Genomic DNA, 19,805 nt, shown 5'->3' with positions numbered 1-19,805 from the left:
AAGCTGATATGGCTTGGGGATGCATCTCCCAGGACCCCGTCTGATCAGCTGCCACAAGTGCCCTTGCAATTCCCAACATATGCTGGTAGTTGATCCAAAGTGCACTGGTTTTTGAGTCCTTTGCAAGTTTATTCCTTTCCTGATTCAATCTATTGTCAATGAAATGAATGCACTCTGATTGCAACACAGACTCTATAGTGTCACTTTCGACAGTCTCCAGGGAAATGTACAGTCGCTCCAGTTCTGCCACTTGTTCTTGAAACCCAGGGTCAACTTCCACAATCTTGCCAACAACCTGACGTGTAAGACACTGATCCACAAGCAAATGGCCACGAAAAGCATGTTGTACTGCCTTCCCACTCAGCATGTGCACAACAGCATTTTGACCATACACTGTTTCCAGGATCTCTTTCAGTCCACTTTCATCCATCAAACTTCCAATGGCACCCAACAAATTCATTAATGTGTGGAAGCTCCCAAGCAGTAGCACTGCATTCTGGATTGGGTTATCAGCAGGAAGAGCATTCACTATCTCAGAGGACTTCCAAAACAGCGGTTGGTCAAATGTGATGATTGTTGGCATATTGTGTTTTGATGCAAGTTTGCTCAGGTAATCAAGAGTTGACAAGATGCAGGTTTTGTCACCTGGGTTCATATCAATCATTGGGAGAAACTGTATTGAGGCTTTCCCTGGGTGATCACACTCCTCATGCAGAAAGTGCATCATGCCTTGCCAATTTGGTGCACTCTTTTCGAAGCAAAATGACATCTCCCATAATCTGTCAATTGTGCGATCACAAATTGATAACAAAGGGAGGGGCTGAAATTTGAGGTTGCGGTTGATGTGCTCTGCATAGCGGTAATCTGTTATATTGAGCTTCGTCAGTTCGACGAGCTTCCTGTCAGACATTTTCTTTCTAGATATGATGTGGCTAGATTGCCGGCCTGGTGTAATAGCTGCTATCATGCCCATCCCATGAAAGGTACCCTTTCCATCCAACGTTATGATGTTGTGGTCCACATTGTCTCCAGCAAATAACAAGGATGTATCAAGAATGTCGGTGTCACCTCCAAACACATCCGGAGCAAGAGAAGAGGCTGCATTTACTTCAAACCGTTGCACTTCGGAGTAAGATGAGGAAAAGCCAAAGGTTGATAGACTATCTATCAAGAAACGAGACCTATACAAGTGATGCATTTGCACTGCAAGACCAAGCTGCAATGGTGCAATTACAGCCCTTGGACGCACTGCTTGGATGACTTCTTGTCCAATACCAGCAACCTCCCTAGATGTATCTTTCCCGACCAAAAGATGCTGCAGCGAGAATCACAGGCCAGCTGGGACATACCCCAATGCAGCAGTAAGGCTTAGGTCTGCAGTAGTTGGGTATGTATCCCCATTTGGTGCAACTTTTGTTTTTATGTCACTTTTTATTAGTTTGCAGCAGTCTGAAGAATTGCACGTTTTTGTGCTTCTTCATCATCTTCTCGTGGTGCATTGTAGTGGTCACGGAGGATCTGGGACGTTTTTTCTCTGAATGTCACAATGTCTTTTAAGCCTCTACCCTCTGCCATGAATATAGATTCACCATATCGTTTTTTAAGCTGTTCCTTTCATGTATTGGTTCCCATATGCATTGGATTCACTATCACCCAGGTATTGTTCCATTCTATCCACCAGGTCTGTAATTGTTAACCGTTCCTCATCGTTGTCTTCAAGAAAAGAGCACACCTTATCGAAAGCCTCATTCTGGTCACTGTCCTTAGGCCTTCCCATTTTTCGTCTCTTGTTTGACTCAGTTGGCTTGAACCGTTGTGGAATGTCTCGCATTGTGCGAAAATTAATGTTGCAGGACTTGTGGTACACACAGTCAGCTGCATGGAGATCACCCTCAAAATATTCAATGCGGCCTTGAACAGCAATGGCCCATTCATCGCTCCTTGTTTTGCAATGAACTGATATAGTTTTAACAAATGCGTCAGTCTTCACGTAGCCAAAACTGGCTGTTTCTGCATGGCCTCGCTTTGGGTCCTCTTCCTTAACCTCAGTGCCGCAGAAAAGGCAATGTGTTTTACTGTCATATGGTCCCAGGGAAATGCGAGCACTCCTCTTGACTGATGGACCTGATTCCGCATGATCCTTCTTGGTTAAAGCAATGTCCTTTTTGTTTATGTGATTCACTCGGCATGATTTGTGAACACTGGTACCAGCTAGGATTCTGATGTCAACACCCCTTTCGGCACTTGCACGGTTGATGCCTTCTGCTCCTTTCTCACGAACTAATACTGTTTCCTCACAGTCCAATCCCCTTTGGCATAAAGGGCAGGTCTCTTTACCATATAAAGAGTTCATTTTCTATCTCTGAAAATACAAAAATGAGATATTTTAGAAGCATGCAGTCAATTTACATTGACCATATACATTGAATGCCATCAGAGCATTCTCCGCCCCTGAAACCGAGATATTTATGTAAGATATACAGTGGGGAGAACAAGTATTTGATACACTGCCGATTTTGCAGGTTTTCCCACTTACAAAGCAGGTTGAGGTCTGTAATTTTTATCTTAGGTACACTTCAACTGTGAAAGACGGAATCTAAAACAAAAATCCTGAAAATCACATTGTATGATTTTAAAATAATTAATTTGCATTTTATTGCATGAAATAAGTATTTGATACATCAGAAAAACAGAACTTAATGCTTGGTACAGAAATCTTTGTTTGCAATTACAGAGATCAGACGTTTCCTGTCGTTCTTAACCAGGTTTGCACAGACTGCAGCAGGGATTTTGGCCCACTCCTCCATACAGATCTTCTCCAGATCCTTCAGGTTTCAGGGATGTCGCTGGGCAACACAGACTTTCAGCTCCCTCCAAAGATTTTCTATTGAGTTCAGGTCTGGAGACTGGCTCGGCCACTCCAGGACCTTGAGATGCTTCTTACGGAGCCAGTCCTTAGTTGCCCTGGCTGTGTGTTTCGGGTCGTTGTCATGCTGGAAGACCCAGCCACACCCCATCTTCAATGCTCTTGTTGAGCGAAGGAGGTTGTTGGCCAAGATCTCGCGATACATGGCCCCATCCATTCTCCCCTCAACACGGTGCAGTCGTCCTGTCCCCTTTGCAGAAAAGCATCCCCAAAGAATGATGTTTCTACCTCCATGCTTCACGGTTGGGATGGTGTTCTTGGGGTTGTACTCATCCTTCTTCTTCCTCCAAACACGGAAAGTGGAGTTTAAACCAAAAAGCTCTATTTTGGTCTCATCAGACCACAGGACCTTCTCCCATTCCTCCTCTGGATCATCCAGATGGTCATTGGCAAACTTCAGACAGGCCTAGACATGCGCTGGCTTGAGCAGAGGGACCTTGCGTGCGCTGCAGGATTTTAATCCATGACGGCGTAGTGTGTTACTTATGGTTTTCTTTGATACTGTGGTCCCAGCTCTCCTCAGGTCATTGACCAGGTCCTGCCGTGTAGTTCTGGGCTGATCCCTCACCTTTCTCATGATAATTGAGGCTCCACGAGGTGAGATCTTGCATGGAGCCCCAGACCAAGGAGATTGACTTATCTTGAACTTCATCCATTTTCTAATAATTGCACCAACAGTTGTTGCCTTCTCACCAAGCTGCTTGCCTATTGTCCTGTAGCCCATCGCAGCCTTGTGCAAGTCTACAATTTTGTCCCTGATGTCCTTAGACAGCTCTCTGGTCTTGCCCATTGTGGAGCGGTTGGAGTCTGATTGATTGAGTGTTGACAGCTGTCTTTTATGCAGATAACGAGTTCAAATCGGTGCAGTTAATACAGGTAATGAGTGGAGAATGGGATGGCTTCTCAAAGACAAAACTAACAGGTCTGTGAGAGCTGGAATTCTTACTGGTTGGAAGGTGATCAAATACTTATTTCATGCAATAAAATGCAAATTAATTATTTAAAAATCATACAATGTGATTTTCAGAATTTTTGTTTTAGATTCCGTCTTTCACAGTTGAAGTGTACCTAAGATAAAAATTACAGACCTCAACCTGCTTTGTAAGTGGGAAAACCTGCAAAATCGGCAGTGTATCAAATACTTGTTCTCCCCACTGTATATGAGGAGGAAACGTACTACGGAATAATCTGCATAGTGGTTCGTTTTCGACGTAGTGAATCGTGCATGGTTTTGTGACATTCTTATCATGTCAAAATTTTTTACTTTCCCATGGTCCATTTCTGTCCAACTTTTGATATGTTCCTAAGTAAGTCTTAAAATCTAAGGAAATGCAATAAAACAAAAAAAAAACAAAAATTTTTTGGGGTACGGCTGTTCTGGTTGTATATTGACCCATCTAAGATGCACAACAGTTTGAAACTCCAAGTGGACGATGCCCTTGATGTCAGAAAATGGGATGAGCATCATCTTGACCTTCGACTTCGACATCCTTTCTTTCTTTGGTTTTGGTGATGCAAGACTTTTCCACTGACCAATCTCCCATTTGGTCTCAGGATCGTATGTGAATATATTCGATTCATCGCCAGTAATGACTCTCCCGAGCAGGTCTGGATCGTCCTCGAGACGCTCGATAATGTCTTGACAGACGGTGACTCTTTGCTGTTTCTGGTCCTCGGACAACAGCTTGGGGACCATCTTTGCACACACCTTGCGCATTTTGACATTTTCAGTGATGATGCTCCAGACAGTGTCCTTGTTGATGGAAAGTTCCTCAGCGATCATCCGCACCGTGAGTCGACGATCTGCACACACCATCTGCTTCACACGCTCGATGTTGTCCGCCGTTCTGTTCGTTGAAGGTCTTCCAGACCGTGGATCGTCTTCAACCTCCTCCCGTCTCTTTTTGAACCTCGTGTGCCATTCAAATGCACGTGTACATGACATCGTTTCTTCCCCGTAGACTTGCTGCAGCATTGCGAAGGATTCAGAAGGTGTTTTGCCAAGCTTGGCAAGAAACTTCAGATTGGCTCTCTGCTCACGACTCGTAGCATGACGACTCAGACTAGACAACGTATAAAGCACGACCTGTAAAAAAAAATCACACAATGAGCGCAGTCAACCATTACCAATCACATATATTGCTGGAATGTTGTGAAAGACTGACGCAACCCGTTCATTCAAGTTGTGTAAGTGGAGCACACAGCAGGCTCATTCCCGTTACTTTTTCGACAGGCCTCGTATATATTATATTATAATATATATATATATATATATATATATATATATATATTATAATATATATTATAATATATATATATATATATATATATATATATATATATATATATATATATATATATATATATATATATATATATATATTATAATATATATTATAATATATATATATATATATATATATATATATATATATATATATATATATATATATATATATATATATATATATATATATATATATATATATATATATATATATATATATATATACACACACACACACATACATATCCATACACACACACACACACACACACACACACACACACACACACACACACACACACACACACACACACACACACACACACACACACACACACACACACACACACACGCGCGCGCGAGAGCATTTTTGTATTATAGGTGTGCTACTTCTGAAATAAATAAAAAATTGTTTCTTGCATCCTGGTAGATGATTGACCTTGGTCTGGTGCTGCATCGTGGATCCTATTTTCGAGACCTCTGGAACATTCTTGATTTTATTGTCGTCAGCGGTGCATTGCTGGCTTTCGCCTTCTCGTGAGTCTTCAATTTCCTTTTCAAGCAGCAGCATTCTTCCATCCTTCTTTTGCTTCTTTTCTTTTCTCTTTGAAGCTATTTGCTCTCACTAACTTGCATTTAACTCCTCAATTTACAAAGCTTCTTCCTTGCAATCAATTGATCAGATGTAAATAAAATCATTCTCATCAGCGAAATGGCCCTTCAACCGATTATTTCCAGTATCGCCATCTCAAGGATATTTTAACGAGTCAAGTCTTGAACTTCTTCTGTGTAGAGGCCTTTTGTGGACTATGCTTCGAATGAGCTGAATTACAAACTTGCATGACGTTATTTCATGATTGCATGCTCTTTCTTTGAAAAGGTTTCCATTTCTAGAAAGCTATGATAGTCTGCTTTGGCCACATCAATATTGGTAAGATCCACGGTTGAGGATGCATCTATAATTGTGTCATATTGATCACCCATCGCTTTGTTCACGGGAATACCGAGATGGGGGAAAAATAGAGGAGGGAGAGAGAGGGGAGTGGTGGAGTGAGGAGGGAGGGGAGTGAGGAGGGGTAAAGGAAGGAAAGGCAGTGAGAGGAAGGGAAGAAGGGAAGACAGACCTGCAGTGGAGCATTAATTCCGATTCATATTGTCTCATCAAAATTATTGTGCATAGAATAATAGTGTAGATAGAAACAAAATAATGTCTGAAATCCAATTTCTACTGGTCATACTATAAATACAGCCTAGAGACAAGCACTGCCCGGAGGCGTCCGGAGACGGACACCGCCCGAACATAACCACTGTCCGGATACGTCCAGAGACAGACAGACAGACAGCCAGACAAAAAGATAGGAGGGGGAGTGAGAGAGGTGTGGGAAGAGGGTGCTGCACTATATTGGGGTGGGGAGGGGGCAGAGCAAGGATGGGACAAAGAGAGAGAGAGGGTGGGGGTAGGGAAGTTGGCATCGAGAATATGTTTCTATGTTATGCAGAGAGAATATGTTATACAACACACACACAAATACACACACTGACATTTATTTGTATCGATAAACAATTATATTTGAGTAATAATAACAATGACTTGATAGATAATCCTGTTGACACTGTATTTGTCATTTTTTGTTTGGAAGAAAGCTTTTTATGATGATTCATGACTTTTTAAAGGGTCAACATCCATCATTTGTCCACGTGCTTTTATACCATTTCATTTCATGATACATTGATCTATGTTTGGAATTGAACCTGAGTGTTGTGTGTGTGTGTGTGTGTGTCTGTTTGTGTGTGTTTTTTTTTTCACATACGTGCCTCGCTGTTGGATCATATTAAACTGTCTGGAGGAGCCAGATGGGGTAAAGCCATCTTATTCTTCTTCATTTGTTCTTCGTGCTGCAAAACTCAGTCTCTTTGCTCTCATTTTAAAAATACTGCAGTGATGTTTTAATCCACATGTTTTTGTTTAAAAAAAAAAATACAATTTAAGACACATTTCTCAGTGATCCTTCATGTTAAACAGAAATTAACCATTTTGAGTTTTGATGAAGTTCTTTGCCAGTGTTGACAAAACATTAAGTTCCTGACTGCCATCTTGACTCTTACTGCAATTCCATTACATAAACAACAGCAGTCAATGTAATTCATAATTTTCAGTTTGAATGTTTGTAGAACATTGCAATGAGCTCATAGTAAAGTTTTCCTTTGTTCTATCAACCTCCACTTCTTCTGCTGACAACACTTTGACTCTCCAATGTTGACATTGATGTTTTTTGGAATACAGTGCAGTGTATGTGTATGTATGTATATATATATATATATATATATATATATATATATATATATATATATATATATATATATATATATATATATATATGTATGTATACATGTATACACACACTTATGTGATGTATTTTGATGATCTTGGAATACACAAAGGAACCAACCAAGAAGTTGTTTCACACATCCGCATACAAACCTGTTGTCATTGACTAGCACCATTCTTTGATAAGAGGGAGTATCACTGGAAGTATTCGAGGCAAGGAATACACTGCACAGCTTACCTTTGCTTTACCATGGGAAATCTAAGGCAGTCATTTTGAATTAGGATATTGCATGCCAAAACAATGATCTGCTACTTTTTTAATGGTACTGTGGGGGTCTTTCCTGTCTGAAAGCAAGTATACTATATTGGATGGGACTGGGAGAGCCGGTTTAACACTCCCACCTGAAGATCACCTCCTCAATCATGCAACACTCTGCCAACAGAGCCTCAGATTCTCCATTTTGTCATCGGGAATCAAACCTAAAGTTCCAGGCAGCTAACTTGGTCGGTTCCTTTGAGTGTAGCTACTGTACATCCAATCATAACTTTTGGTTTATCACACTGTGAATGGTAAAATTAGGATGAATGTTTACTATTGTTTGTGTGTTTGATGTAAAGGAGCAATAAGAAAGGTGGGAAGGAACTGAACACCATCAAGTCACTGCGGGTGTTAAGGGTATTGAGGCCTCTTAAGACCATAAAGAGGCTTCCAAAGTTGAAGGTGAGTATCAATGTGCATTGAGATCATTCAAGCTCAATCAAATTATATGTATATTTGACTTGTATTGACTTTTTCGAGGTTTGATTTGTGTTGGCAAATATTTATTATGAGATTGGATGGAAATATTTTGAGGTTTCATTCAGGCTTAATGAAAAAATATTGGAAGGGTAGTTCAGGCAATTACCTATATTGATTGAGTCCGACATCAAATGAAAAGTTCACACAATACTAGGGGTTTGTGAATTTGGTAAAAATTATTTGTATATTTAACTATTATTCACTTATTTCTAAATGTGAAAGAGTGTGCATATATTCTAATGCACAATGACGTAAAGATTCATGCATTTAGATTTTTACAGTGATGTGCACCCAAGTATAAATAATGATGTGCATGCAATTGTGAATGTTTATAAACATCCCAAAGAGTACAGATCAAAATCAAAATAATACCATAATTAGGAAAGCATACAGGCACAATGTTTTAGGATTTTACAGTCTTTTTCTTCTTCTTCCATACAAGATCGAGATTCAGGAAGGTTGAGGTTGACAGGGTAATAGTCCAGCAGATTAGCTCTAAAAATGTCGAAGAATTGTTCAAATTAAAAAAAAAGCACCAAAATTGATGGTGATGTGGTTTAATATATGTAGAATAATTTATATAAATATACATACAAGTTTCGTGTTTGGAATGATTTTCAATTTTGTTTGACTGCCAGGCAGGCAGACAGAGTAAAAATATTATCTCACTCCTGTCTGTGCATGTGCTGTCAGAACAAATTCAAAGCCAAAATATGGTAAAACTAAAGTTGTCTTCCAATTAATGTTCCCATTCGTGTTCAAAATCTAACACTCAACTTAAGTTGTTCCTCGAACATAAACTGACGATCATAAAGTGATGACAGACAGACGGACGGACATGAACCAATTGCCTGTTTTTCGCTTTGCGTGCATTGGGTAATGATGCTGCAGTCATAGCCCATAGGGGAGAGCAGTACTCCATTGAGCTATGGACAAAGGCATTCCAGGCTGTGAGTGGTTCTGATTTTAAAGGAATGACTTGGGACGATGGAGGATATCGACCTCTATTTGCATTTCATGCTTGAAGCAAGATATTAATATTGGTGTGGAAATTCATGCCTGGTGTTGGCTTAATGGTTCGGGTGGTGGGCTTGGGATCCTGGGATCCTGAGTTTCAATCCTTCTTTGCTGTTGAATTAATACCGGGTGGGGTTGACTCTCCCTGTCATCCTTCTGAGGTTGGCAAAATGAGTGCCAGCTTGCTGGTATCCTGTGATGGAGTGGCGACCTGTCCAGGATTGTACCCAATTGCCAAGGAGACTTCTTAGACAGCACCAACGCTCTGCCAAGAGTATGGTCCTGATGGATGGATGGATGGATGGATGGAAATTCCCAAGCATTTCATGGACATCTCTTTTTCTTTGTGTTTTTTTTTCTTTTTCTTTCCCCTCTTCGACTGCTCAAAATATAACAAAATCATTGAAATGTCCAACAATTTTCTTCAAAACACATGAATCAATCATCTTTGCCTTGTCAATCATTCACAAAGGTGGCGTTCTGATGAGGCACCACGACCTTTTACTCTTCTCACCTTTTTTAAGGCTTTACGAATTTTGTACACAAAGACTTATTGATGTCGATGTGTGGTGGTTTGACCTTTCTCCCTGGTTGATAATTGGCTTTGACATGCTGTTTGTGTGTTTGAGCATTAATAGAGCTTTGCTCATTTCTGAAAACATGACATTTACAAATGGTCAGGGGATTAGATGGAGGTGGGGTGTCACCTGAAAGGGGAATTTATGCGAGTAGTATATTTCTGTAGCTGACATCCTGCAGGTGCAGGATCTGCTGTTGACCGCACCATCTCAGAGGAAAAATTGTAATTTTTGCCTGTTTCATTGTAGTTCCTACCCAACCACATTTTATGACATTTTGTCATCACTGCATCGAAGGTTAATAATCCCTTTCTCAATTCAGGTAGAAACTACTTTAACAAACATGGTATTATTTGATAGGCACATCAAAGAACTTTCCAATACATAAAAACAATTGACCCAACATAGATTTTGTAAGTACAAGTATGCTCGGAAAGAATCCCTCCCCCATACTTTTCATGCAGATTTGAATGAAGTGTCGCTTTTCAACTCTCGTAATGTTATCATCATCAGTTGTTTGTCAAGATGTTAAGCTTTTATGCTAAGGCCAATGAATCTGTAGGAAAATGCATGAAAATTTATTTTATTTTTGAAATATCTAGCGACATAGAACGTTTCTGCACATACATGCCAAAGTATCAAAAATATCAACATTTAAGCGTGAAGATGTGTTTTAAAAAATCGATGGGCCAAGGTGCTGAAATACACTTAATTCGGATATGTTTTCACACCTGTCTGTCTGTTTGTCTTTGTTTGTTTATTTTCTTGCAAGATCGAAGATTTGCAAGTATACAGTATTGGTTGGTCTGGTCTGTGATTCTGTGTGTTTGTACGTCAATCGCTTGCAGGTCACAATTTCAAACCAATTTTCACGAAACTCCAAATAGTAGAGATGGTCATAAGCAAGAAGCCTCTTGATTTTGAGGTCAAAAGGTCAACATAGGCCAAAGTCAACAACTTAGGTGATATTTCTACAATCCCAAATTTTCATCCTTTTTGACTTGACATTTGAACAAGATTTGGTCACTGAATTCAATCACCAATTACTTTTGAGGTCTCGAGGTCAAAAGAGGATTTGCATATTTGGTCACTAAATTCAACCACCAATTATTTTTGAGGTTAACATCAGCCAAAAGGTCAACATCGACCAAAGATCAACAACTGAGGTGAAGTTTCTAAGATCGTCAATGTTCATCCGATTGACTTGATATTTGAAGAGGATTTCACATCAGGTCATTGAATTCAACCGCCAGTTATCTTGAGGTCAGGTGAACATAGGCCGAATTTCTAAAATCATCATTTTTCATCCGATTGACTTGAAATTTGAAGAGGATTTGCATATTTGATCGTTGAATTTAAGCACCAATTATTTTAAGGTCAAATTTGCTTTAAGGATTTTGCAAGTATTGTGCTCTGTATGACATCTTTCTTGTTACTTGGTGAAAAAAAATTTTTTGCCTATTATGTTGGTCTGTAGCATTTGTCTGTTTGTCTGTCTGTTTGTTTGTTTCTCTGTCTGTCTGTTTGTCACATGATTTTTGGCCGCAGTTTTGAAGCAATCATACTGAAATGATTTCTGTTTGTGGGTGACCGGCCAAGGTGACCGGTGACCGGCCAAAACGATGTACAGCACAATATCTCAAAAGATTATGGATGGATTCGGACGAAACTTGGTGGACAAGTTGGGTGTGTGATCAGGATGAATCGATTCAATTTTAGTGAAGATCCGAATCCTACGAGGATTATTTAATTTTTAAGTGATTTTTCATCATTGAGACAGGGCGAAAAACAATATTGCATGGTATCTCAAAAAGTTGTAGATGGATTCGGATGAAACTTGGTGGACATGTTGGGTGTGTCACAAGACTAATTGATTCGATTTTGGTGAAGATCCAAATCCGAATCTGAATCTGAATCTGGATCCGATAATTTTTCAAGGCATTCTTCACCATTGAGAGTTGGGGCCAAAAATGATATACAAGTATAACACAATATCTCAAAACGTTATGGATGGATTCTGACGAAACTTGGTGGACAGGTTGGAAATGCCACCAGGAAGAACTTATTCAATGTTGGTGAAGATCCGAATCCAGATCTGGATGCGAGAATTATTTAATTTTTAACTGATTCTTCACCATTGAGAGTTGGTGCTAAAAACGATATTGCATGACATCTCAAAAGGTTATGGATGGATTCCCCGCTGAAACGTTGTGGACAGGTTGGGTATGTGACAAGGACTAATTGATTCAATTTTGGTGCAGATTTGAATCCGGATCCAGATAGGGCAATTTTTGGGGTGATTCTTCTCCATTCAGAGATGGGGCTAAAAACTATGCATTGCCAAAGTTATCTCAAAAAGTTGTGGACGAGTTATGACAATATAATCGAGGTGGATGAGTTGGTTAAGTGACAAGAACAAGCTGATTCGATTTTGGTTCAGGTCCGGATTCAGATCTGACCCATCAGTGGGATACAAAATGTAAACTGTTCATCCTAGTGGAGGTATGCGCTCTACCGAGTATTGTTCTAGCTTCACGTGGCAGGAGTTGGGTTTTTGTAATCACTCCTGTGTGTGTGTGTGTGTGTGTGTGTGTGTGTGTGTGTGTGTGTGTGTGTGTGTGTGTGTGTGTGTGTGTGTGTGTGTGTGTGTGTGTGTGTGTGTGTGTGTGTGTGTGTGTGTGTGTGTGTGTGTGTGTGTGTGTGTGTGTGTGTGTGTGTGTGTGTGTGTGTGTGTGTGTGTGTGTGTGTGTGTGTGTGTGTGTGTGTCTGTTTTCTGTGTGTCTGTCTGGGCCATAATGTTTTTACCATTTGAGCTTTTGTCATCAAATTTTCAACAAAGCTTTATTATGAGAACGTGGAGAAGACAAATTAAGAATTTGGTCAAAAGGTCAAGACGTCAAAGGTAGTTTAGCATGTGGAAGAAGAAGAAAAGGCTGAATCCAAATGGATGGGCTTTGCATTTTCAGATGCTTTATAGTTTTCAACTGCAGTTGTTTAAACTGCACAATTCGGCACTTGTGTCATTTCTGTGCACACACATTGATAATTATTATTAGCCCATCCACCGTGCAGCGGGAGACGGTGTTTTGTGATCACTTGTGCGTGTGTGTGTCCTGGCCGGAAATTTTTTGAATAATTCGGTCAGAGGGTCAAAGGTCAAAGATGCAAAAAAAAAAAACCGTCAATTTTCATTCAATTGACTTGAAATTTGAACAAAAAATGCATGTTGCATCATTGAATTGGTTAACCAAAATCAGGATGATCGGTTTTGCTGTTCTGACATGGTGTTTTGCTGTTCGACATGTTTTGCAGGCTTGTTCGGTTTGTGCGCAGTCACCGATTTATTAATGCATCCTTTTTTTATATCTATGGTGGCTGGGGCATTATGCAGCAGTCCATGGAGGAAAATTACAGGAATGTGGTTGCTGGGGAAAAAAAACACTACAATATCAAGGAAAACACTCGATTCCCAGTGAATACATGGATTTAAACTTGTTTAGCTGTCGTTTTTGTCAAGTTTAGTCTGAGAACAAAGTGGACACGGATGGGCTTTGCATTTTTAGATGCTTTCTCATCAGAATTGTTTTTCTTGCATCACATGCACGCATAATAATGTCCCTCAAAATATCATCATCATCATCATCATCATCATCATCATCATCATCATCATCATCATCATCATCATCATCATCATCATCATCATACAGACTGCTTCTTGGCAGGGCATGGGGGTCATCCTGGTGCAAATTAGTGACGTGGTAATTAAGATCAAAATGCGGCCATGGGCCCTCCCCAATAATGTTGCGGTCTGCCAAGCCAGCACTCCCCCAAGACTAAGGCACACAACATATAGTGGTCCTGAGACAGTTATTTCATTTGTGTCTGTTTTAGATAGCCCTCTTCTCATGTCTAGTGGGTATATTGGACAAAATGTGTTGCAAGGGCTTTTAGGCAGGTCTTATATCCCATTCTTTATTCTTTTATCTATTTTACTGTCGTATTCCTCCTTGCAAATGGCTCTTACAGTTCAAGGAACCCGAGGGTCAAATTGCAAGGTGGTTGGAAAAGTTGCAGCAGTACAATTTCAATGGGACCCATATATCTGGGAAGGCTCATGGGAATACCGACACACTCTCTTGATGCCCTTGACTGAGAGAAAACTAAATTCTGTACAAGACATGAGGACAGGGACAAATTGGCAGACTCTGTCCATAAGATCCTAGTCCATGCAGCCTGGGTGGGAGGGCCAGTTTTGCAACTAACTGCAGATGAGGAATTTGTAACTTTGGCTTAGAGCATGGCCCAGCAGGAAGAATCTGTGCTGGGGCCAGTGTACGAATGGATCTGCTTAGGTAAAAGATCCAGTGGAGAGGAATTCACCCCCCCCCCCCTTTGGAGCACGAACAAAGCCATACTGGGCTCAATGGAAAATCCTGGCAATGGGAGACAACATATTTCATCACAAATGGGTGGAAATTCTCTTTGAGAAAACTTCCTGGCTGATAGTTCCAGATCAGTTCAAGACCACAATTTTGGACCAGGTGCATGGTACCCGCCCCAACAGCTATTTGGGCAGGACAAAAACAACATTTCGGGTCCGCTGGCGATTCTGTTGGGTAAATACAGGGTGCAACATACAGGGTGCAACATACAGGACTGGCGTCGATCATGTGATGCCTGTATTGCCAAAAAGGGACCATCACGGAGGATGAGGGACCCCTTTAATTTACACCAAGTGGGGGCTCCCCTTGAGAATGTGTCTATGGACATTTTAGGACTACTGCTCCCCACTTGCCAAGATAATGGGTACATCCTTGTAATTATGGACTATTTCACCAAATGGCCAGAGGCCTATGCGCTCCCTAACTAAGAAGCTTGAGTTGTGGCACTAGGCCTTCATGGAAGGATTTGTATGTCGGCATGGGATCCCAGGGGAACTGCACACTGATCAGGGCCGAAGTTTTGAACGTCAATTACTAAAAGAGGTGTGCAGTCTCTCATCAATCAAGGCCACATTCTGATGGGATGGTGGAAAGGTTTAATGAAACCTTAATTAAACAATTGACCCTATTTACCACCACCCTTCAGGATGACTGGGACAAACATCTTCCATATTTGTTAATGGCTTATCGAACAGTCAACATGGAGCCACCACATGAAGCCCAATGCTGTCCATGTATGGGTGGGAACTGCAGGCTCCCGTCGATTTGCTGTGCGGTCCGCCACCTGAATGTCCTGATAGACCACTTGGGGAGGGTTACACACGTCACCTGGAGGAAGGCATAGAAAGGGACCGTGCAGTCGCACACCACCAACTCTATCTGGTGGGTGAAAGAATGAAGTGCAGGTACGACTACCAGAGCCAGGTGAGCAAGTACTGCCTGGGGATGAAGATTTGGTTCTTCAATCCCCGGAGGATGTACGGGCAGTTGCCTGAAACTCACTGCTTCTTGGCAGGGCATAGGGGTCATCCTGGTGCAAATTAGTGACGTGGTAATTGAGATCAAAATGTGGCCATGGGCCCTCCCCAGGATCATCTTCGCTGACCGCCTGAGTCCCGCCAAGGGTGACAATACACCCTCATGGATCGCTCCAACCTTGGAAGTGGAGACTAGACAGAGCACCTCCACAGATTGGGGGGGGCTCAGCCGAGGCAGAGTAGGGAGTACACAACCCCGATGGGGGTGGGGGTGAACAACCCCGCCCCTCATATGGGTAAAAGAGTACTAGCTAACAATATATTAGATTGGAAGGGCAGAGGTAGTGTCAGGTCAAATCGACCCAATAGGGGTCCAGGAACAATATCAGGGAATGGGTTTTTTGTCTGCTGGACAGACAGTTCATTTGTCCAACCATTGAAAGATGGGTTTGAGGCATCGATCAAGGCAGCGGATTACAATCTCCAAAAGCAACAGAAACAATTGGCTCACTGGGTGTGCAACACTAAACTCTCCTTGCATCGTGGTAGCAGAGACAGGTCAACTTTTCGTCCATCTTTGTTATATTTCTCCCATAATATCTGTTGCCATGATGTGTTCACACTTTCCAATCGCTTTCTACCACACTGTACATCTTGCAGATGTATTCCTTGAACACATCCATGACCCCATTGCCAACTTTCTAATTTGATCAAAGCTCAACAAACACATCGGTGTACTTGGTCTACTTTTTCAGGAGGGTGAGACAGATCTTTCCATTTCGAAAAATCGCACAATCATTGCCTGTGAAGGCATACAGTTTGACCAAAGCCTTCTTGACAGGAACAGACAGATCACAGCTGGCAATATTAAACATCTTTCTGCTGTTTCCATGACGATTATCCAGATATACGCCATGTTCAGCCTCAGGAAAAAGTGCCAGTTGAATAATGGGTATATCAATGTCTCCAAAGGGTGAATGTAAAATTACAAGACTGAAACTGGTCCTGTCACTGTATGTTCACCGCTTGTACACACTGATTTGCCAATCAAATGATACCATGTTTGTGATTCAACATGTAGCCTGGTGTTGGCTTCGCGGTTATGGCGGTGGCTTGGGATCATAGGGTTCTGAGTTTGAGTCCTGTTGGCCACTGAATTAACACCATGGGGTTGACTCAACCTGTCATCCTTCCAAGGTTGGTTAAATGAGCACCAGTATACTGGTAAATAGAGCACTGCCTCAGCGGCACAGCTGTGCCCCTAACCAATGATGCAACCAGCAGACAAAAAGGCAGCACAGAATGGGATTCGACATGCTTGTTATCAATTTATACCATTCTACCTGATTGGCGAATGGGACTGTCAACCTTCCATGCATTAATGAAAAAAATGTGATAAAATGCATCTGGTACTACAATGAAACAGGCAAAACTTACAATTTTGCCCCTGAGATGGTGAGATCAACAGATAGATTCTGCACCTACAGGGTGTCAGCTTCAGAAATATACTACTCGCATAAATTCCCCATTCAGGTGACACCTTAGCTCCATCTAGGCTCTGTCTAAAAGCAGTTATTAAGTTGTTTAAACTGCCAACAATCAACTTGCCCTGTTTGGCATTCCCAACTGAGCACTTATCTCATGCTGTTATAATGCCAGGTTCAAATCTCATACATACTGTACTACGAGTAAAATGAAGAACTAGTCTTGATTGTGATGCTTCCTTTGCTCCAATGAAGAATTATTAGCCAAAATATCAGCTTATCCTTCCTCCCCATGCAGGTTAGCTTTGTGCTGATCATCATTTTGTTGATGCCATCCGTTGTTCATCATGCATCATGATGATTTGTCGATCGTCTCCTGATTTCCTTGTAATTCATGTAGGGTACGCTGAATTATCTTGATGTCCTTCTCTGCTTCTAGCATAGGTTGGAACAAGCTATTTAATGAGCCGTAGATACTGTAAATGTAAAAATAAAAGTAATATATCAATATATTTTTGCACAGTTTAGATTGCTCTTGAAAGACCACACATTTAAAAGTGTAATAAGGAAGAAAGTGCAGAAAGAGGTTTGATTCCCAGCAAGATTAAAGTGTCGGATTTGTGCTGCAGGCAGGGTTTGTCCCCTATAAAATGCGCCGTCGCACGGATGGATGTTAAGCCAGGTGTACCATCTGCCAGCATTCATTTTTGGATGTTAAAGATTCCGTGCTATCTTTCATGAAGAGTCTTTCATCAATAACATTTGTGCACAGAAATGTAGATCTAGTTTACTTTTTGGTTGTCAGCGTCTTTCTTCTTTCAAAAAAAGTAAACATATGTATAACATATACAGCTATATTGGAATACAACATATACAGCAAAAAAGTAAACATATACAGTACAGTTATATTTGAATACCAGCACTGAGAGTTGGTTTATAGCTTTGGTTTTTCTTCTTGGGGAGAGGCATGACTTTAGAATCAGTCTCATTCTCCGTCGGTACTTTTTGCTGATTATTTACGCATTTTTTTGTGTTGTACCTGGTGGCCTTCCATTCCTAAGTATTTGCAGTATGCTTCGTTTTCTAGTTCCTGCATTGTTGTACTTTGATCGATTGAGATGTTGTCTGTTCTTTTTGTTTTTCCTTGTAAAATGTGCATTTGGTGAAATTTGTGAAGACCAAACTCCATTCAGATATCCATCGAGTACTGCTTTATCATTTCCGTTGATCTGTCAATTTATTATCATTTGGGGTGAAGAGTTTTCCATCATCCATGTACTGCACAGTAGGTGTGTCACCTTTCTTCTTTCTTTGGTCAGTTTTACTATTGCATGTCAAACTGTATCCGCATCCTTGTTCATTGATGAGGTTACCCAGTGGGTCCAGAGCCAGACAAAACCATAAGGGGTAAAGACTGTCATCTTCTAAGATACCATGTCATATATATTTACTCCTTGCATTTCAATCTTTCCTTCTATGGAAGGTCATATCAGAGTTGTGTTCCATGGCATCATCACTTTCTCAATCAGTGTGACTATTTGGGGGTCAGTTTTGTATACTTGCATGCATTTTATAATCCGTGAATGTGGAACACCAGCAAAGGCTTTTTCTGTAATCTATCCAAGCTGTGGATAAGTTGGTTTGTTGAGGCTTGCAGTTTTGGAGTATGGTTTTGTTTAACAATAAATAGTCTATTGTTCCATAGCATCCTCTTTTACATTCCTTCTGCTCTGCCTCTAAAGCGCCTTGTTGAGTGAGGTGGTCATAAATTGCATTGGTGATTATACCTGTTAAAAGTTTGTATGTTGTTGGTAGGTGTGTTATTGGTCTATATTTGTTGGGTAGATGGATTTGTTCAGATTTTGGGATTTAACAGTGTTGCCTTCTGTGAACCATTCATTGTGTATGAATTTGAATGAAACTTGGTGGACAGGTTGGGTGTGTGACAATGACGAATCAATTCGATTTTAGTGAAGATCCGAATCCAGATCCGGATACGAGAATTATTTAATTTTTAAAGTGATTCTTCACCATTGATTGATGGGCCAAAAACGATATAGTACTGTGTAGCATGATATTTCAAAAAATGTATTGGGCCTGATATGTTCTCGTGGATCAGGCATTGCATGGTAGAGGTATGCGCTCTACCGAGTGCTCTTCTAGTTTTCTTTTTTGTTTTTGAGGTCAAAAACAATGTTGTAATTCTTTTTTATTTGTCTTATTCTTTTCATGAGCTTTGAACTTTTGTTTCCCCTTTTGAGTTGTTCTGTTTGTCCCATTTCCATCCCCAGTCAGTTTCCCTGCTTCTCAAGTCTCTGTTTCCTTGGTGGTGTTTTGTTCCTGGTCAGATTATCAGATCTATATTTTTTGTGGTGTTGTTTACCTGTTATTTTCTCTTGGACATGCAGTACTGCTGCAAAACTCACATCATTAATTTCTCTTAGATTAGGTGATTTTGGGAGCATTTTAACGACTGCTTGATTTATTCTCCTTACTTGTATCTTCAACTGTTTATTGGTGTTTATTTGGTGAAGATGTGGTCTTTGCTTGGGTGATATTAATTTCATTTCCTCGATTTTATAAGCCAGCTCATCTTCTATCCCATGCTGTTCATTGTCAACGTCCTCTTTCTCTTCTTCTTTCTGTTGTCCATTATTCTCCTACTCATTGTAATCTATCGTTGTTGCTGTTATCTGTTTGTTTGTTTTTTTACAAAGGTGCTGTTTGATCTGAGTTTGTGACTTCAAATTGATCTTTCTCTTGGGGGGTTGCTGCAGAATTTCCCTTTGTCATTCTCTCGTCATGTTTTAGAGTTCTCAGTTTTGTTTCTGTCCTTAATTCTCCAATCTGTTCCCCAATTTCTGTTTCTGTTATTGTGATTAAATTTGAAATCTCATCTGTTTCTGTTTTCCTCTCTTGTTCTATTTTCTGTTTAACCACAGTAAGTTCTGTTGGTTGTTCCTTTT

General features: G+C 40.7%; 1 protein-coding gene and 1 pseudogene across 1 annotated transcript in view; one reads left to right on the top strand and one right to left on the bottom strand.

The window, feature by feature from the left end:
- Positions 1 to 19,805, top strand: part of LOC147012762 (voltage-dependent P/Q-type calcium channel subunit alpha-1A-like) — a gene marked incomplete at its 5' end in the record, with an annotated part of 328,227 nt that overhangs the window by 209,133 nt on the left and 99,289 nt on the right. The window contains 2 exons of the mRNA XM_085853452.1: positions 5,644 to 5,750; positions 8,161 to 8,263. Of these exons, the coding sequence (XP_085709578.1) occupies positions 5,644 to 5,750; positions 8,161 to 8,263 (210 nt within the window). The remainder of the gene's footprint in view (positions 1 to 5,643; positions 5,751 to 8,160; positions 8,264 to 19,805) is intronic.
- LOC147012763 (uncharacterized) lies at positions 1,435 to 2,388 on the bottom strand (annotated as a pseudogene).

This window comes from Eptatretus burgeri, chromosome 14 (assembly GCF_056783735.1).
Source record: "Eptatretus burgeri isolate ZD-2024b chromosome 14, Ebu_testis_v1, whole genome shotgun sequence".
NCBI classification, from domain to species: domain Eukaryota; kingdom Metazoa; phylum Chordata; class Myxini; order Myxiniformes; family Myxinidae; genus Eptatretus; species Eptatretus burgeri.
The sequence above is the reverse complement of the archived record's forward strand: the minus strand, read 5'-3'. Positions and strand labels throughout refer to the sequence as shown.